Source organism: Natator depressus, chromosome 26 (genome assembly GCF_965152275.1).
Source record: "Natator depressus isolate rNatDep1 chromosome 26, rNatDep2.hap1, whole genome shotgun sequence".
Lineage (NCBI taxonomy): Eukaryota > Metazoa > Chordata > Testudines > Cheloniidae > Natator > Natator depressus.
In genome coordinates this window covers 12,767,084-12,783,628 of record NC_134259.1, presented here as the reverse complement: position 1 = coordinate 12,783,628, position 16,545 = coordinate 12,767,084, and the positions used below count along the sequence as shown (strand labels likewise).

The window sequence follows — 16,545 nt, the reverse complement described above, 5'->3', positions numbered from 1 at the left end:
GCCTGATTGTCCACTCCATTACATTGGATTAACTGGGTTGATTCCAGTGGTTATATCAGCGTAATTCAAGTCATGGAGGAGCTATTAGCTAGGTCTGATTCCTGCTAGCTACTCTCTGAGCCTGATTGTCCACTCCATTACATTGGATTAACTGGGTTGAGTTGGAAGCCAAACTCCATTAGTCTCCTTTTGAAAATCCCGTGACCTGTGAGTTGCCCCAGTGCATACATAGTGTCTCTTTCTTGCCATGTTATGTTTTCACTGGGTTGTTTGTTCCAAATTCCTTGAAGCAATGGGCTAGAGAAGTTGTTTTTTTTTTTTTTTTTTGCTGCTGTGTAGTAGTGTGAATCCAGCCCTGGTCAGTAATGACTGTTGCCCCGTGAGTACTGTTTGGTATCTGATGTGAGGTGACTTTTTCTCTTTAATGATCACTTGTCAGACATTATTTACACTCTGATGGAAAAAAGCTGGCAAGTGCAAAGACATAGGAGTTAAGGTAATTTGATTTTCTGCATCATAAATCTCCACAAGCTGTGTAAAATTCTCACGGTTGGGCACTTTTATAAAACAGAAGGCCTGATTCTCCTCTCCCTTACCCCAATGTAAATCCATTTGAATCAGGTACACCAGTGTAAGAGGAGAAGTAGACCCAGTGATTTTACAGTCCTGGTACTCCTGGGTTTCTTACTAAGGGTTCTCTTCTTAGTCTGGAGTGGCAACTAGTGTCACCCGTGCAATTAACTCCATGGTGTCACTTTGGATTTACATTGGAAGAGAGCAGAATTTTCTTACTTCTGTAACAATTCTCAAATGAGGTGGTCTTCTTTTGAGACATAGGTTACACACGTCCAAATTCTGTCTCCATTTATTCTGGTACACATCCAGTGACTTCCCTTGGGTAAATGAAGAAAGAATTTGGCCCACAGAAATAAGCTTTTTGTTTTTCCCCCCTTTCTTTTTTCCTACTTCTGTTTATAGGTACTGGGTGTATCCCGTTTTACAGGGAGTTATACATATTTGGATTAGTTTTACATTGTGCATCTGTCTGCGTTGTTTAAACAAACAAAATTATGCTGTTCTTCAGAGTGGACGGCTAGGGTTTGCGATACCACTGGCCCAGCAATTATTTGAAACTCCACCCCCACTCCACTCCCACCTAATGCACCTAACCCAATTATCAAGTGCTGTGGTTAGGTGAAGGACAGAATCCTAAATGACCCTATCTTGATCAGCTTATGTGTAAGTAGTAAGAGACAGTATACCTTTTTTTTTTTTTAAAGTCTCTACAGCGGATGCATTGTTTGTTCTCATTTGTACATAGCAACGCAGGAATGCATTGTGCTTTACATAGTGACTAAAGTTATAGGGCTGTATTCCCCTTCACGCTGGTTTTACATGTCTCCACGTTGATTGATTTCAACAGAGTTACTGCTGATTTACGCTGGTGCCAGCAAGATCAGAATCAAGGCCATGGGCCCTGTGCCCAAAAGGTTTGCAATCTAAATTGATTGTGACAAGCTGCTGGAGAGGAGGGATATTCCAATTCACCAGAGAGGTTGGAGAGAAGGAAGATGCAGAATAGGGTTATGGGGTTGTTAATTCTCTGCCTTCTGAGTGCTCAGGAATCTCTTCATCACCCCAGCTTTACAAACCTATCCCCAAATACATTCAGAGGCAAATGCCTCCTTCCCCTTCTGAGTGAATTTACACAAACACATCTGCTAGAGAACTATGTGGAATATCCAGACTATGAACACACGAAAATACCAGACGGGCAGGGAGGGCTGGGTTTGGGCCCTTATCAGTGCTGGAGTGGACTCTTGCTAGACATAGCAGAGAGATAAAGGACAAGGTATCTGGGGTTTGGTTTATTAAAGGAGTCCAGATTCTTTTTAAAGTTGACTCCATTTGGCTTATTTAAAAATAAATAAGTGAATGAATTTGGTGTTGCTGAAGGGTGCTGTCTTGAGAGCCCAGCTGGAAAACTGACCTAATTCTCATTGACACTAAGGCCTTTTTATCCTGCTCTAGCCATGTGAAATGGTCAGATAGCTACCCTCTACTTTAAAGCCCCTTTATAGAGCCAGGATGGTATAGAATCATAGAATCATAGAATATCAGGGTTGGAAGGGACCCCAGAAGGTCATCTAGTCCAACCCTCTGCTCGAAGCAGGACCAATTCCCAGTTAAATCATCCCAGCCAGGGCTTTGTCAAGCCTGACCTTAAAAACCTCTAAGGAAGGAGATTCTACCACCTCCCTAGGTAACGCATTCCAGTGTTTCACCACCCTCTTAGTGAAAAAGTTTTTCCTAATATCCAATCTAAACCTCCCCCATTGCAACTTGAGACCATTACTCCTCGTTCTGTCATCTGCTACCATTGAGAACAGTCTAGAGCAATCCTCTTTGGAACCCCCTTTCAGGTAGTTGAAAGCAGCTATGAAATCCCCCCTCATTCTTCTCTTCTGCAGACTAAACAATCCCAGCTCCCTCAGCCTCTCCTCATAAGTCATGTGCTCTAGACCCCTAATCATTTTTGTTGCCCTTCGCTGGACTCTCTCCAATTTATCCACATCCTTCTTGTAGTGTGGGGCCCAAAACTGGACACAGTACTCCAGATGAGGCCTCACCAGTGTCGAATAGAGGGGAACGATCACGTCCCTCGATCTGCTCGCTATGCCCCTACTTATACATCCCCAAATGCCATTGGCCTTCTTGGCAACAAGGGCACACTGCTGACTCATATCCAGCTTCTCGTCCACTGTCACCCCTAGGTCTTTTTCCGCAGAACTGCTGCCTAGCCATTCGGTCCCTAGTCTGTAGCGGTGCATTGGATTCTTCTGTCCTAAGTGTAGGACCCTGCACTTATCCTTATTGAAGGGACCTAGTGTAATTGGGAATTCAGGACTAAAATAACCTGTTGATCCAAGCACATCGGTGCAAGCTCACGTACCCCACACTGCCCCCACCACTTGGCATGTTTACACTGCTATTGCTAATCATGTTTTACCCTAGGGTTAAACATGGGGTGGGGGGGAAGACAAACTTGGGCCCTGTGGCTACAGTACAATTGGGAAATCAGGTTTAGATAATACGTGTTAAAACAGGACTAGCAAATGTAATGCAGACGAAGCCACTGGCCAAGATTTTCAGAGTGACTGGTAATTTTGGGTACCCAATTGCAACCACCATAATGGGGCCTGTATGCTGAGCACTTTCTGAAAATCATGCACCTTGGAGGCCTTTCAAGCTGGGCATCCAAAATCATTAGTCACTTTTGAAAATCTCAGACACTGTTTTGTAACCTCTGACCTGGACAGACCATAATTCAGTGGAACCTCAGTGGCCCATTCATTCATTAGTGTCTGTTGTTGGGACTGCCCACTAAAGGTACCACTTGTGAGTGGGTTTTGTAATGGTGATGTTTATGGTAGCCCATGGTCCTAACTCCCTGAGGTGCCTCTGAAAATTCCAGCCCTGGTGCCAAAGTGGACCTGCCACTTTGCAAAGAAATAGACAAGTGCCTGCCCCAAGGAACTTGCAGTTTCCTCTCTCAGTTCTGTCAACCAGCTGTGATCTAGCAAGTTCTTGGAGTTAAAGCTGCAAATGACTAGGGATCAGACTAAACTGGTTTGTGTTCTTACACATCTCCCGATGTGGCAGCAGCATCCAGGTGTTCCCTAGAACGGCATACATGGATACAATTTTTTAAATGACTGATCTTGGTTCCAGCACCATGTGTGAATTTCACTCAAGCAGATGCTCAGATGAATATGGATGTGAGAAATTTATTGGCATAGAACAACTCTGGGCTTAGAATTTTTTTTTAAAATGTTTGGTCCCTGATGGATGAAGCAAGGAGAGAGAAATGCATAGAGATTTAACCAGACAGGACAGGAAATATGGTATTTCATCCATCTCTCTCTCTCTCTCCCCTGCATCTTTCAACTGAAAGCACTTCTTTGCCTTAACGTTATACTTCTCAGTGTGTCTCCCCCTCTGCTGTTATTTCACATTGGAACCTTTGTTGTTTTAACTCTACAGTGTTTGGGGTTAGTTTGCACAGAAGAGGCTGAGAGCTGTTAGATCACGGAACAGTCTTCTCAGGCAAGTGTGAGAACTTCATTGCTTGAGTCATTTTAAATGACTCTGGACAGAGTACTTTGTCCAATGTAGGAACAAATCCTTTATTTGATCCTACACAGGATGGACTATATGGCACATCAGTTCTCTCCAATCACTCATAGCCATAATTCTAGAGTCAATCCTGCGTCCTGCTGAAGTCAATGGAGGCTCTGACTTCTATTTCAATGAGTGCAGGGTCTGGTACTCTTTGACTGAGGGAAATAAGAAGACCAGTGTATATAGAGAATTAGGCCGTGATCCATTAACTTCAGTGGGACTGTGTGCAGGCTCAGGGGTCAGAGGAATTTGAAGAATCATGACCTTAAGTGGAAAGCATACTCTTCAGTGAACTAATTTGCGGTCATGGAACACAGGCTACCACGCTGCAGCATAAAGGACTGGAAACTTTGAACATGTGGTGACGGGTCAAGAGGAATGGAATTAGGCTCTCATTGGGAACATATTCAAATGCAGTTTGAATAGTGATCAGAACGTTCAAAACCTGATGATGTGGAAATGAAAGAGGCTGCTCATTCTTCCTAGAGCACATGAAACCAACATATGTTGATGTAAAAACCAGAGGGTTTGCCAGCATGGAACCCTTGAAAGGCATGTTATAACCATTGGAGCAACTTGCCTTCTGCAGTAAAAACCTTTAAATGTAAGAGGCCCTGCTGAACACTGCGGTAAAAATCAGCTATATGTTATTCACAGCAAACAAGCAATGAGCCTCATTTGAGCCCAGAAATCAGACCAGTCAGCTGATAGGAGATTTCTAAATCATTGGGTTGACTTGACACACCTTATTGTAAAGAGCTGCAAAATCTCCGCCTAGTTTACTAAAGGCCTGAGCCCTGATTCAGCAGTTTTGGAGCATGGGCTGAACTCTAAGCATGTGCTCACCTTCTTTTAAAGACAATGCAATGTAAGCACGTGCCAGAGGCTGGATCCATTGAAATCAGTGGACATTAAGAGCCTGAATATCTTTAAGGACCTGGGCCTAAATGCTTTGCTGAATGGGGAAGGAATTACTGGTACACTTAAAGTTAGGCATGTGCTTTAAAGGCTTTGCTCAATCAGAGCTCTAAACCTTGTAACAATCTTGCATTAGATCCTGTGGGATGGATTAATGAGTCAATAGAATTTTTGACAATATTTATATAGTGATTTACAAACATTAACTAATTAATCTTTATGATCTCTTACTAGGTAGGTATTAGCACCTGGTGAAACAGAGGTACAGAGAGATTTAAGGTAGGAGGGTAGGGAATTGAGTTTGTGCCCTGTCTTACTTCTTTATATTGGCTAAAGCCAGCATGAATGGTTGTGTGTGTTTAACTGTAGACAGGTCAGGATTGTTAGTCGGATTTTCCTTGTTCTCCTGGAGTATTGTTGTTGGTCTTAAGGGTGGAGTGAACATCATCATCCCTTGATTGACTTTGGGAGGCAGCATGGGCTAGAGGTCAAGAGAGCTGTGTTCTGTTCCCAGCTCTACTACAGACCTTCCTGGTGGCTTGGGCAAACCATTTCCCCACTCTGTGCCTGTTCTCCCCAAGCCCCACTCTGTGTTTGCCTTGTCTAGTTAGAATATAAACTCTTAGGCCTAGATCCTCAAGGTATTAAGTGCCTAATTCCTCTCTATTGATTTCAAGGGGAATTAGGCACCTAAATAGCTTTCAGGATCTGGGCCTGAGTCTCAGCAAATCTCTTACTCTGTATAGCACCTAGCACAATGCGGCTTCACTGTCAGGTGGCCCCCTAAGCACGAATGAAATACAAGTAATAATAGTGGTGAGTCTTTATTACAAGATCTATTTTCTCCCAAGGTTTCTCAGGCCTTAAAGCAAAGACTAAACAAAGGTTTTAAATGCTCTGAATATTAAATCACTTCTAGTCTTCATTAATCAGATTTCCAGTTCTCCAGTCATCCATACAGACTTCTGGGAACAACAGTATAGACAAGAGCTGCTGATTTTATTTTTTTTAAATATAAAAAACATACACAGAAAAATAAACTTTAAACACCACCAACAATAATAATAATAGTCCTCTCCATCCTTTCAGGCCTTCTTCACACATCACTTCTGCCCTTGGCTGGTCAAGGGCCTTGCCCAAGATCATATAACAAGTCAGCGCCAGAGCAGGATTAAAGCACAGCTGCTCCTGACTGCTAGTCCTGTACTTAATCCTGCTGCCTCTTCCATCCTGAATGTCTCCCATTCTATTAGTTCACTCCCCATAATCTGCATTCAAGTTGCTCTGAAATGTAAGGGCCTCTTTGATTGTTGTGTCTTCACTGGTTGTCTTGCGCTAGTGCCAAATTAATCAATTAGCAAAGTCCCCCCATCTGTTAGCTGGACGGGCTTGGTGCACACGTTGCCCGCATGCCAGAGAAGGCACAAACCGCGGACACTTGTGGCTCTGTAGGCAGCAGCTTTCGCGGCTGTGAGAAAAGGGAGCTTGTCTGTAGCCAAGCCAGCAGGAGCTCTGCTGCGCTTGTCTTTGCTGGCACTGGTGCGTTGCATTGAGTTCGGAAAAGCTGGTAGAAAATGCAGGGGAAAGTGGTGCTGCTTCTGCACTTAGAATCAGAGAAATGTTGGGCTGGAGGGGACCGTGGAGGTGATCAAGCCCAGCAGTGAGGCAGGATCAAGTCAACCTAGACCATCCCTGACAGGTGTTTGTCTAGCCGGTTTTTACAAACCTCCAGTGATGGGGATTCCACGACCTCCCTTGGAAGTCTGTTCCAGAATTTAACTACCTTACCCTGAGAGTTAGAAGGTTTTTCCTGATATCTAACTTAAATCTCCCTTGTTGCAAGTTAAACCCATTATTTCTTGTCTGACCTTACACTGAAGAAACATTGGGTAGGATGAATATAAGACCTTCCTTTTAGGGTTAGTACTGTAGAAGCACCCTAGAGGCCCCACTCAAGGATCCTGGCCCCATTGTGTTAGGTGCTGGATGTAGCCATAACAAAAAAGCCCCAAACAGTTTGCAGCCTAAGGGATGACAGATGGATACAACAGATAGACAGGAGTAGCACAAGGTAACAGTGAGACAATTGTGTCATGTAGCAAGCAACAGCTGCAGCATGCAAACTACCTGAACGTTGTTCAGTCTTTGACTTATTAAAGGTGCCCATCCCTGACATTAGACAAACACAAATTCAAAGAGGACAGAGCTTGTTAGCAAAGCCTCTGCCCCACATCAAGAACTAATCATGGTGCCTAGATGCAACAAGTCTCTAATTGCTTAAATATAAATCCTTAAATTATCATGATTGTTACTTGCACTAGAGTAGTGCCTGGAGGCTCTGGTGCTGATTGAAGGCCTGGTGTGCTGGGCGCTGTACAAAGACATAGTGAGAAACTGTCCCTGCCATGAAGAACTGAGCTCATTCTGCTTTCTCAATGGTACAGTCAATCTCAAGCTGGGGAAATAGATACTGAGACTGAAAACAAATAAGGGTTATCTTGTTAAGGGCCCCTTCAAAATAAAAGCCAGGCTTACAATAACAAATCAAGGGTCTGCAGTGTCCAGGCCTTGAGAGTGACCCTACAATAACAAAACGAGAGCGTGTATGACCAAGTCATCCCCAGAATAACCTACAATAGCAAACGAATGTGCACATGAGGCCAGCCTCCAAGAGTGACCCTCCAATAACAAACCAGTGCGTGCATAAACCCAGCTCCCAAGGTGACCCTACAATAACAAACCAGTGTGTGAATAGGCCAGGCCCCAAGAGTGACCCTTCAATAACGACCTCCCTTAGGCAATGCCAGACTCAGCCAGCAGGGGGAGCCAGAGGGAAGAGGCCAGCACCACTACCAAGGGCTGCCCTGGCAGGGAGTGAGGGAGAGAAAGGCCTAGAGCACGTGGCGGGATGAGGCATAGGGGAATATAGAGGGCACAGAGGACACCTGCCATGCCCCCTGCAAACTGGGCCGGCCAGGGATGCAGGCACCCGCTACTGGTGACATGGGGATGGAAAACTGGGGAGGGGGAACACATAGTGCTAGGGGGACTACAGGAGGTGTGGGGGGCGCAGTGCTGGGGGGTGGGCATAGGGAATGTGTGAGGCACAGAACTCTGGGGGACACAGTGCTGGGGGGCTATGTATAGGGGTCACAGAGCAGTGGGGGCACTCCTGAGGGGGGGGAAATGCAGGGGCATAGAGTGCTGGGGGGATGAGGCATGGGAGAATGTGAGGTGACAATGTTGGAGGACATGAGAGCATTGGGGGGACAAGTGTGGGGGTTCCTTTGGGGTACCCAGAGTGCTTGGGGGCACAGGAGGCTGGGAGGGACAGAACACTGGGGGGTTATGGTAGGGGCTCAGGGGCTGCAGAGTATGGGGTGGGGAGAGGGAGGCGCTGGAAGAGAACTGGGTACATGGGACCCAGAGCTCAGAGTCAGGCACTCACCCCCATGCTGGCACAGTCACGGTTCTGGGGTATAAACGATGGACATGGTGCTACTGGGAGGGGAGAGTGGGGAAACAGCTCAGCTGCAGAACCAGCTTCTTGTGCCTCCTCCCTCAACTTCTGGGGCACAATGACTGCCAACCACAGTCCTGGGGCCACACCTACGATGACAGCCCAGTGTGCACCTAGCCGAGCCCCACCTCCTGGAGTGACCCTACAATAACAAACCAGTGTTGTTGTGTAGCCCAGCCCCAGGAGGGATGCTACAATAATACCCTAAGGAGCAACCCTACAATAACAAACTAGAGAGTGCCTAGCCCGCTGAAGCAACCCTACAACAAACCAGGAGGCGCATGGCCCAGCCCCTCTGAGCGACCCTACAATAACAAACCAGGGAGCGCATAACCCAGTGCCTCGGAGCGACCCGACAATAACAAACCAATGAGCGCATGGCCCAGTGCCTCGGAGCGACCCTACAATAACAAACCAGGGAGCGCATGGCCCAGCCCCTCGGAGCGACCTGACAATAACAAACCAGGGAGCGCATGGCCCAGCCCCTCAGAGCAACCCGACAATAACAAACCAGGGAGCGCATGACCCAGGCCCTCAGAGCGACTCTACAATAACAAACCAGGGAGCGCATGGCCCAGCCCCTCTGAGGGACCCTACAATAACAAACGAATGAGCGCATGGCCCAGCCCCTCGAAGCGACCTGACAATAACAAACCAGGGAGCGCATGGCCCAGCCCCTCGGAGCGACCCGACAATAACAAACCAGGGAGCGCATGGCCCAGCCCCTTGCAGCGACCCTACAATAACAAACCAAGGAGCGCATGGCCCAGCCCCTCAGAGCAACCCGACAATAACAAACCAGGGAGCGCATGACCCAGGCCCTCAGAGGGACCCTACAATAACAAACCAGGGAGTGCATGGCCCTGCCCCTCTGAGGGACCCTACAATAACAAACGAATGAGCGCATGGCCCAGCCCCTCGGAGCAACCTGACAGTAACAAACCAGGGAATGCATGGCCCAGCCCCTTGCAGCGACCCTACAATAACAAACCAGGGAGCGCATGGCCCAGCCCCTCGGAGCAACCCTACAATAACAAACCAGGGAGCACATGGCCCAGCCCCTCGGAGCGACCCTACAATAACAAACCAGGGAGCGCATGGCCCAGCCCCTTGCAGCGACCCTACAATAACAAACCAAGGAGTGCATGGCCCAGCCCCTCAGAGCAACCCGACAATAACAAACCAGGGAGCGCATGACCCAGGCCCTCAGAGCGACTCTACAATAACAAACCAGGGAGCGCATGGCCCAGCTCCTCTGAGGGACCCTACAATAACAAACGAATGAGTGCATGGCCCAGCCCCTCGAAGCGACCTGACAATAACAAACCAGGGAGCGCATGGCCCAGCCCCTCGGAGCGACCCGACAATAACAAACCAGGGAGCGCATGGCCCAGCCCCTTGCAGCGACCCTACAATAACAAACCAAGGAGCGCATGGCCCAGCCCCTCAGAGCAACCCGACAATAACAAACCAGGGAGCGCATGACCCAGGCCCTCAGAGCGACTCTACAATAACAAACCAGGGAGTGCATGGCCCTGCCCCTCTGAGGGACCCTACAATAACAAACGAATGAGCGCATGGCCCAGCCCCTCGGAGCGACCTGACAATAACAAACCAGGGAATGCATGGCCCAGCCCCTTGCAGCAACCCTACAATAACAAACCAGGGAGCGCATGGCCCAGCCCCTCGGAGCAACCCTACAATAACAAACCAGGGAGCGCATGGCCCAGCCCCTCGGAGCAACCCTACAATAACAAACCAGGGAGCACATGGCCCAGCCCCTCGGAGCGACCCTACAATAACAAACCAGGGAGCGCATGGCCCAGCCCCTTGCAGCGACCCTACAATAACAAACCAAAGAGTGCATGGCCCAGCCCCTCAGAGCAACCCGACAATAACAAACCAGGGAGCGCATGACCCAGGCCCTCAGAGCGACTCTACAATAACAAACCAGGGAGCGCATGGCCCAGCCCCTCTGAGGGACCCTACAATAACAAACAAATGAGCGCATGGCCCAGCCCCTTGCAGCGACCCTACAATAACAAACCAGGGAGCGCATGGCCCAGCCCCTTGCAGCGACCCTACAATAACAAACCAGGGAGCGCATGACCCAGGCCCTCAGAGGGACCCTACAATAACAAACCAGGGAGTGCATGGCCCTGCCCCTCTGAGGGACTCTACAATAACAAACGAATGAGCGCATGGCCCAGCCCCTCGGAGCAACCTGACAGTAACAAACCAGGGAATGCATGGCCCAGCCCCTTGCAGTGACCCTACAATAACAAACCAATGAGCGCATGGCCCAGCCCCTCGGGGCGACCATAACAACAACCAAGGCGTATGCCCGCACCCCAGCTCTCAGGAGCACTGCACAATTACACCCCAACTTGTGGGGAGCCCAGCGGCCCTTAGCACAACAAAGGAGCGTGTGTGCGACATGATCGCCACCTTGCCCCCTACCCTTTGCCCCGGGAAGCCCCCAGCAGCTTATTGCCCTGGGAGCAGCCCAGCCCAGCCACGTTTCCCAGCTGATGGATGATAATCCCCCCACCGGCCCCGGCGTGTGCAGCCGGGGCGAGGGCACGTTCCGGGCCCGCATGTGGAAACCCTCCAAAGCCCTTGGCAGCGGGGGAGCCCCATGCCAGCAAGGGGAGGTGGGGGCAGCCTCGGGGCAGGGTCCTGCCAGGGGTCCCCCCCCCGGCCGGCCAGGGGTCCCCCCCCCGGCCGGCCAGGGAAGCAGCCACAGCTGTCCCCGCAGGGGAGCGGCAGCCCCCCCTCCCCTCTCCGGGGGGACAGAGGCAGAGCCTGGCTGGGCGGATCGTGCGCAGGGTAAAGCCCCGGAGCCATGTGTCTCAAGTCAAGCGCCTCCCGGGGCTGGGCGCCCCGTTAGCCGGGCAGGTGAGTGCGGCGGGGGCAGCCCCGAGGGAATGGGGGGGACCCCGGGAGGAGGGTCCCCCCGGGGAGGAAATCTGGGGGCGCAGCAGCCCCCTCCAACTCCCCGTGGCACCCCCGGGGGCAAGATGCGGTAGCCGCACTCCAGGGGCGGCGCGGGGTGTGTGTGTGTGGGGGGGTCTGGTTCACACTATGCCCCCGGGAAGGGGGAGGTTACTTGGGATTCCGCTAGCTCGCTGGTCCCGGGAAGAGGAACTGTTGGTCCTGCTGTGGGGGGGGGTCCCTTGGCCCCGCTCCAGGGGGGGTTCTGGGAATTTGTGCTCCCATCTGGGGGGGGCATCTGGCCGTAGCTTCTCGCCCCCCCCCCACCACCCCCCGCATTGTGGGGGCGCTGCTCGGAGAGGAAGCCAAGTGGTTCCCCACGCCCTTCCTCTCCCCTCCCCGCAGCTGCCTGGAAACTTTCCCCATTGTCCGTCCCCTGCACGGGGGCTGGGGGTGAGCTCGCTCTGCGGGGCCGGGCTGGGCTGGGCTGGTTGGGGGGGATTCCCCAGCTCCGCGGGGCGCCGGAGCCCGCGGGGCGCATGGTGTTTGGGAAGAGGCCCCCTCCCGCAGCAGGGGGGGAAGGAACCGGCTGCAGGGCTGGGGCTGCAGGAATCTCCAGAACAAAGAAGCAGCAAGCAACGTGCTGCAGCAGCAGCTGCCTTTGCGATTTGCATCCACACTTCTGCTTGTTCGTTTCCCCTCCCCCCTTCCCTTCCCTTCCCCCCCCCACTCATCCTCCCTCCCCCCCCCACTTCTCCCGCATGCACTTCTCTCTCTCTCCTTCATCTCCGGGCCGATTCACACGTTTGCAGGGCTATTTGCTGCACCTCTTGTTGCTGGTAATGGCTCTTTGTGTATTGGGGGCTGGAGGGCAGTGGGGTGATGTGTGTTTAAAAAAAAACAACGCCACCTTCCAGAGGTGGGTAGATAAACAGATCTGTGGCTATTACACACACGCACACACACAGGGTTGCAGGCAAACAAAGATCCGAAGTTAGCAGCGAAGCTGTTAAGAGGGAAAGCAGTTTGCAAAAGAGACTGAAAGTGAAGGGGTTATTAAACTTCTGCTCTCGCTCCTAGCAGCAGCTCGGCTCTGTCAGGGTTGGGGTTTAAGGAGTCCCGATTTGCCAAGTCAAGCTCGACAGCGAAAGTTGGGGAGTGGATCTTTTCCACCAGTGGTGGGAATTTAAAGGGGTTCTGGTTTAAGCTATCAATATCTGAGACCAGTGTTTTAAATGTACCTTTTTCCTGGAGGCAAAGTTTTTTTTATTTTGGGGTTTGGAATACTTGCTTTCATTGAAACTTCAATGTTTAAGCGCTTGTTTTTGGAATGAAAATGACTTAGTGTTGGAGAATGGCACACCGTCATTTTTAATGTTCAGTTCTTAGCCTTACCATGTAAGTTACCTTATTTTGGCACTTGATCTGGTGGTGTGAGTGGGAGTGAAACTGATTTAGAGCTACAAAATTACTAAGATTACAGTCTGTCGTGTTTTTTTTTTTTTTTTGCTTCCTCCACCAGAAGACACCTTCCTGGCTCCTGTCTCTTTGAGATCCCCCCCAATCTTAGTTAGAGAGCGAAGCTTTACTATTGTATTGTCCTAGAGACTTCAGCAACCTGGGAGATTCCAACTAAACTGTGCAAGCTTCCAAGTCACCGTTCCCCTGCCCCCCCCCCAAAAAGTGTGGTGGCATCCAGGATGATCCCCTCACAGAGGGTCTGTGAGAAAACAGAACTCAGAGTGTGGGAACGAAGCACCCCAAGAAGAGAGAAATCACTTGGGTGTAAAACCAGATGAACTGCAAAGAGGGTGGAACGGAGCTGGAAGGTTTGGCAGAGCGAAGAGACTGAATTAGTTGAGTGATCGTATATTTTTAGCTATAGATTTGTATTCCCCATTTTTAGTAAGGGGGAGAGCCCCCCCCCTTCACCAGTCCTTTGGCATCCTTCAGTATTTAGGTCTAGCTAGAAAAAAAAAGTGCCCCCCTGCATTGATCCCCCGGGCCAACAAGGAGCCATGAAGAAATTCCAGTCGTTGCTGCAGCTTAGGAATGAATCGGCAGGTGCCTACGGCTTCCCTGAAGGCGGCGAGATGCTGAGCGCCTGCGAAGGCGGCTTTCTGATCCTGGAGAAGAGCGACGTCTGTCTTGGAGTGGACGCTGCCAGCCAGGTGCCGAAGAAACGGAAGCGCTGCGGGCTCTGCGTCCCCTGCTTGAGGAAAGGGAATTGTGGTGCCTGCACCCACTGCGTGAACCGAAGGACCAGCCACCAGATCTGCAAAATGAGGAAGTGCGAGGCGCTCAAGAAGAAAAAGTCGGTGCTTCTCAAAAAGGTGAGGGCCCGATTGGGCTGTTGAATGAGCTTGCGTGGCTGGTAACGGTGCATGAAGTCTGTGCTTTACACTCCCACTCCATGGGGATCTCTGAAAGCTTACAAATACTCCACTTCCTGCATCTTCCTGGTTTGCCTAAGTGGGGGGATAACTGGTGGAACTTCCTGGTGCAGGATAATATGGAGACAGATAGCAAAGATGCAACTCAGGAAACATTAAAATAGGGCCCAACAGTTATGGGTGAGTCCTGCCTTCACACCTCCTGGGTGTGTTTTCTCCACTGCCCTGGCATTTGGTGGTCTCCTTGGTGCTCATGCAACCCTGGTGACAATGACTACAGAGAGGGGAATTTGGCTTATTGACTGTAGTGGGGTCATAGAAACGTCAGTGAAAGCAGAATTTGGTCCTTGTGTGTGAAAAGCGTGAGTAATTGTGGTCTGTGGGGGGAGAGGTGCGGGTGGGGCAAAATTGGGCTCCCCAGTTTGGGGTTTAAGGCTCCTTCCATGTCACTTTGGGGGTGCTTTGAGCTCCTATAAATGCAGATTCTGTTGGCTCCTACTTTGGCCTCATCTTCTCCCCATCTCTCCCTCCCCCCACCCCCCAATCCCAAACAGTATTCTCGGCTTTAGCCTATGTGAAGACAGCCTGGAGGGCAATGCATGGCATACTGAAGGTGTGAAGGCACTGGCCCCTGCTTCCGTCTCACTCCTCCTGTGCAACCCCTGTGCAGGGCATCAGAGGTGTGGAGGCCTTATGCTGACTCCTCTGTCCCTGGGTGAAGTTCTTCCTTTTGTGAACAGTGCCACCTGCAGGGAGGCTAGCTGAGATACAAATGGGAGAGGCTCTATCAATCCTTATGCTTCAGGGCTCTAGCTGATCCTTGAGAAGGGTCAGGAAGAAATTCTCTTCTTTCTTTGATGGCAGAGCATTGCATGATTTAATGCCATTATGGAGCATCTAGGATGCACAGGACTTGTGAGACTGGATCAGACCCAAGGTGTGTCTAGTTCAGTAACCTGTCTCTGACAGTGGCTGGCGCCAGAAGCATCAGAGGAAGGTGCAGGAAACCTAATTCCTAGTACTTAGAAATTGGATTAAGACCAGGAACCTCTGGCACTGGGGACAGGATACTGGATGAGATGGGCCATTAGGATATTCTGGGGGTGGGGTGGAGTAGTGGAGTTCTCAGGGTATTTGCATGAAAAATGGGATCTTTATTTCTTTAAAAGCTGACCCCGCTTCCTGTCTCTACCTGGGAAATCACAACTGTGCCTGCCAGCTCCTCTTTGATTTCTGTGGAATTGGTTGGGGTGTCATGTGCAGAGCTTATGATCTCAGCGGGGCCAGCTATAGCGAAGGCAAATGCGCCTTTAAACAACGATCCTGTTTCCAAGCCCTGGCTGGGTAAGAGAGGACGCAACAACGATCAGTCTCTGCCAATGCTCACAAAGGGAGTTTGCTCTTCTAGGAAGAGGTTGGAGGGGAAGATAAAGTGGAAGTGTTTGGGCTGACGTTTGGTGGTGGCAATCTTGTCTCTCAGTGTGCACATTATCTACCGCTGCTCTTAAGTCACACTGGCTTGCGACAGCAAAGAACATATTTGTCCAGCTTGGAGAGCTGCAGGGGGAGCGGGGCCTTGGGGAGCGGCATGAGTCAGTTGTGCATCGTGGCTGGAGCTGGCTAGGAGGAGCCTTCTTCTGAGCACTGTATTGTAGTGATGTACCCAGCTAGGGGAAGTTGTTTGAATCTGCCGCGCAAGGTTTTTGTTAGGAGAAATGAGCCCCTGTGAACCCTACTTTTACTATGTATTTAAATCGTGGTCCGGATCGGCATGGCTGTTGTGTTAGGGGCTGCACAGACCTATAGGCAGATGGGATTCCAGTTCCAAAGAAAGTCAAGATGCAACAGGTGAGTCTCACAAAAGGGAGGAGGAGCGAGTGTGATGGGAAAAGGAACGGAGAGGCTAGAAGAGTGTGCAATTTGATGGTTGCAACTCACAAGAATTCCGGGTCAAATTAGCACCCCCTCCCCTTCCTGGGGAAAAGTTACCCTGGCCTGCCTGCCTGCTTGCCTGTTCTTTTAATAAGGTGTCAAGCATCTGTCATCTCTCTGTTTGCATGAGGTTCTCAAACTTTGTCACAGTCTGGACCATCTCTTCATGTTGAACGTGGCTCGAGGATCCCTCCCCTCCTGTTTGCCGGTCCCCAGGCCCCACCTCCCTTTCTGTTTGTGATCAGGAACCATCCCCGTCTGCAGCGGTTGCTTACGTGGGAAAGGGTTATTAGGGTGGTAGGGTTCAGCACCGCAGTCGCTTCTTCGAATGCCGTTTTGCCGCTGGAACGCAAGTGGGGAGGCAGCACAGCGGAAGCGCTCTCCAGACCACTGTCTGGCAACCTTAGCGTTCTTCTTACTGCCGCGTGGGCTTGTTTGAAACCCAAACTACTCCAGCTAGAAGAAGAGCGCATCGATTCCACCATCTAGTCTGATCTCCTGAATGACACAAGCCAGAGAACTTCCCCAAATAATTCCTAGAGCTGATTGTTTAGATAAACATCCAATCTTGATTTTAAAAGTGCCCGTGATGGAGAATCCACCATGACCCTTGGCAAATTGTTCCAATGGTTAATTAACCCTCACTGTCAACATTTTTTGCCTTAC

The 16,545-nt window shown here is 50.2% G+C and overlaps 2 protein-coding genes across 3 annotated transcripts in view; one reads left to right on the top strand and one right to left on the bottom strand.

The window, feature by feature from the left end:
• The window catches only part of LOC141978145 (uncharacterized), a 48,822-nt gene that overhangs the window by 15,617 nt on the left and 16,660 nt on the right, over positions 1 to 16,545 (bottom strand). The gene's annotated exons all lie outside the window — the stretch shown is intronic.
• The window catches only part of TET3 (tet methylcytosine dioxygenase 3), a 158,517-nt gene continuing 155,441 nt past the window's right edge, over positions 13,470 to 16,545 (top strand). The window contains exon 1 of the mRNA XM_074940006.1: positions 13,470 to 13,887. Coding sequence (XP_074796107.1) covers positions 13,573 to 13,887 — 315 coding nt within the window. The 5' untranslated portion in view covers positions 13,470 to 13,572. The remainder of the gene's footprint in view (positions 13,888 to 16,545) is intronic.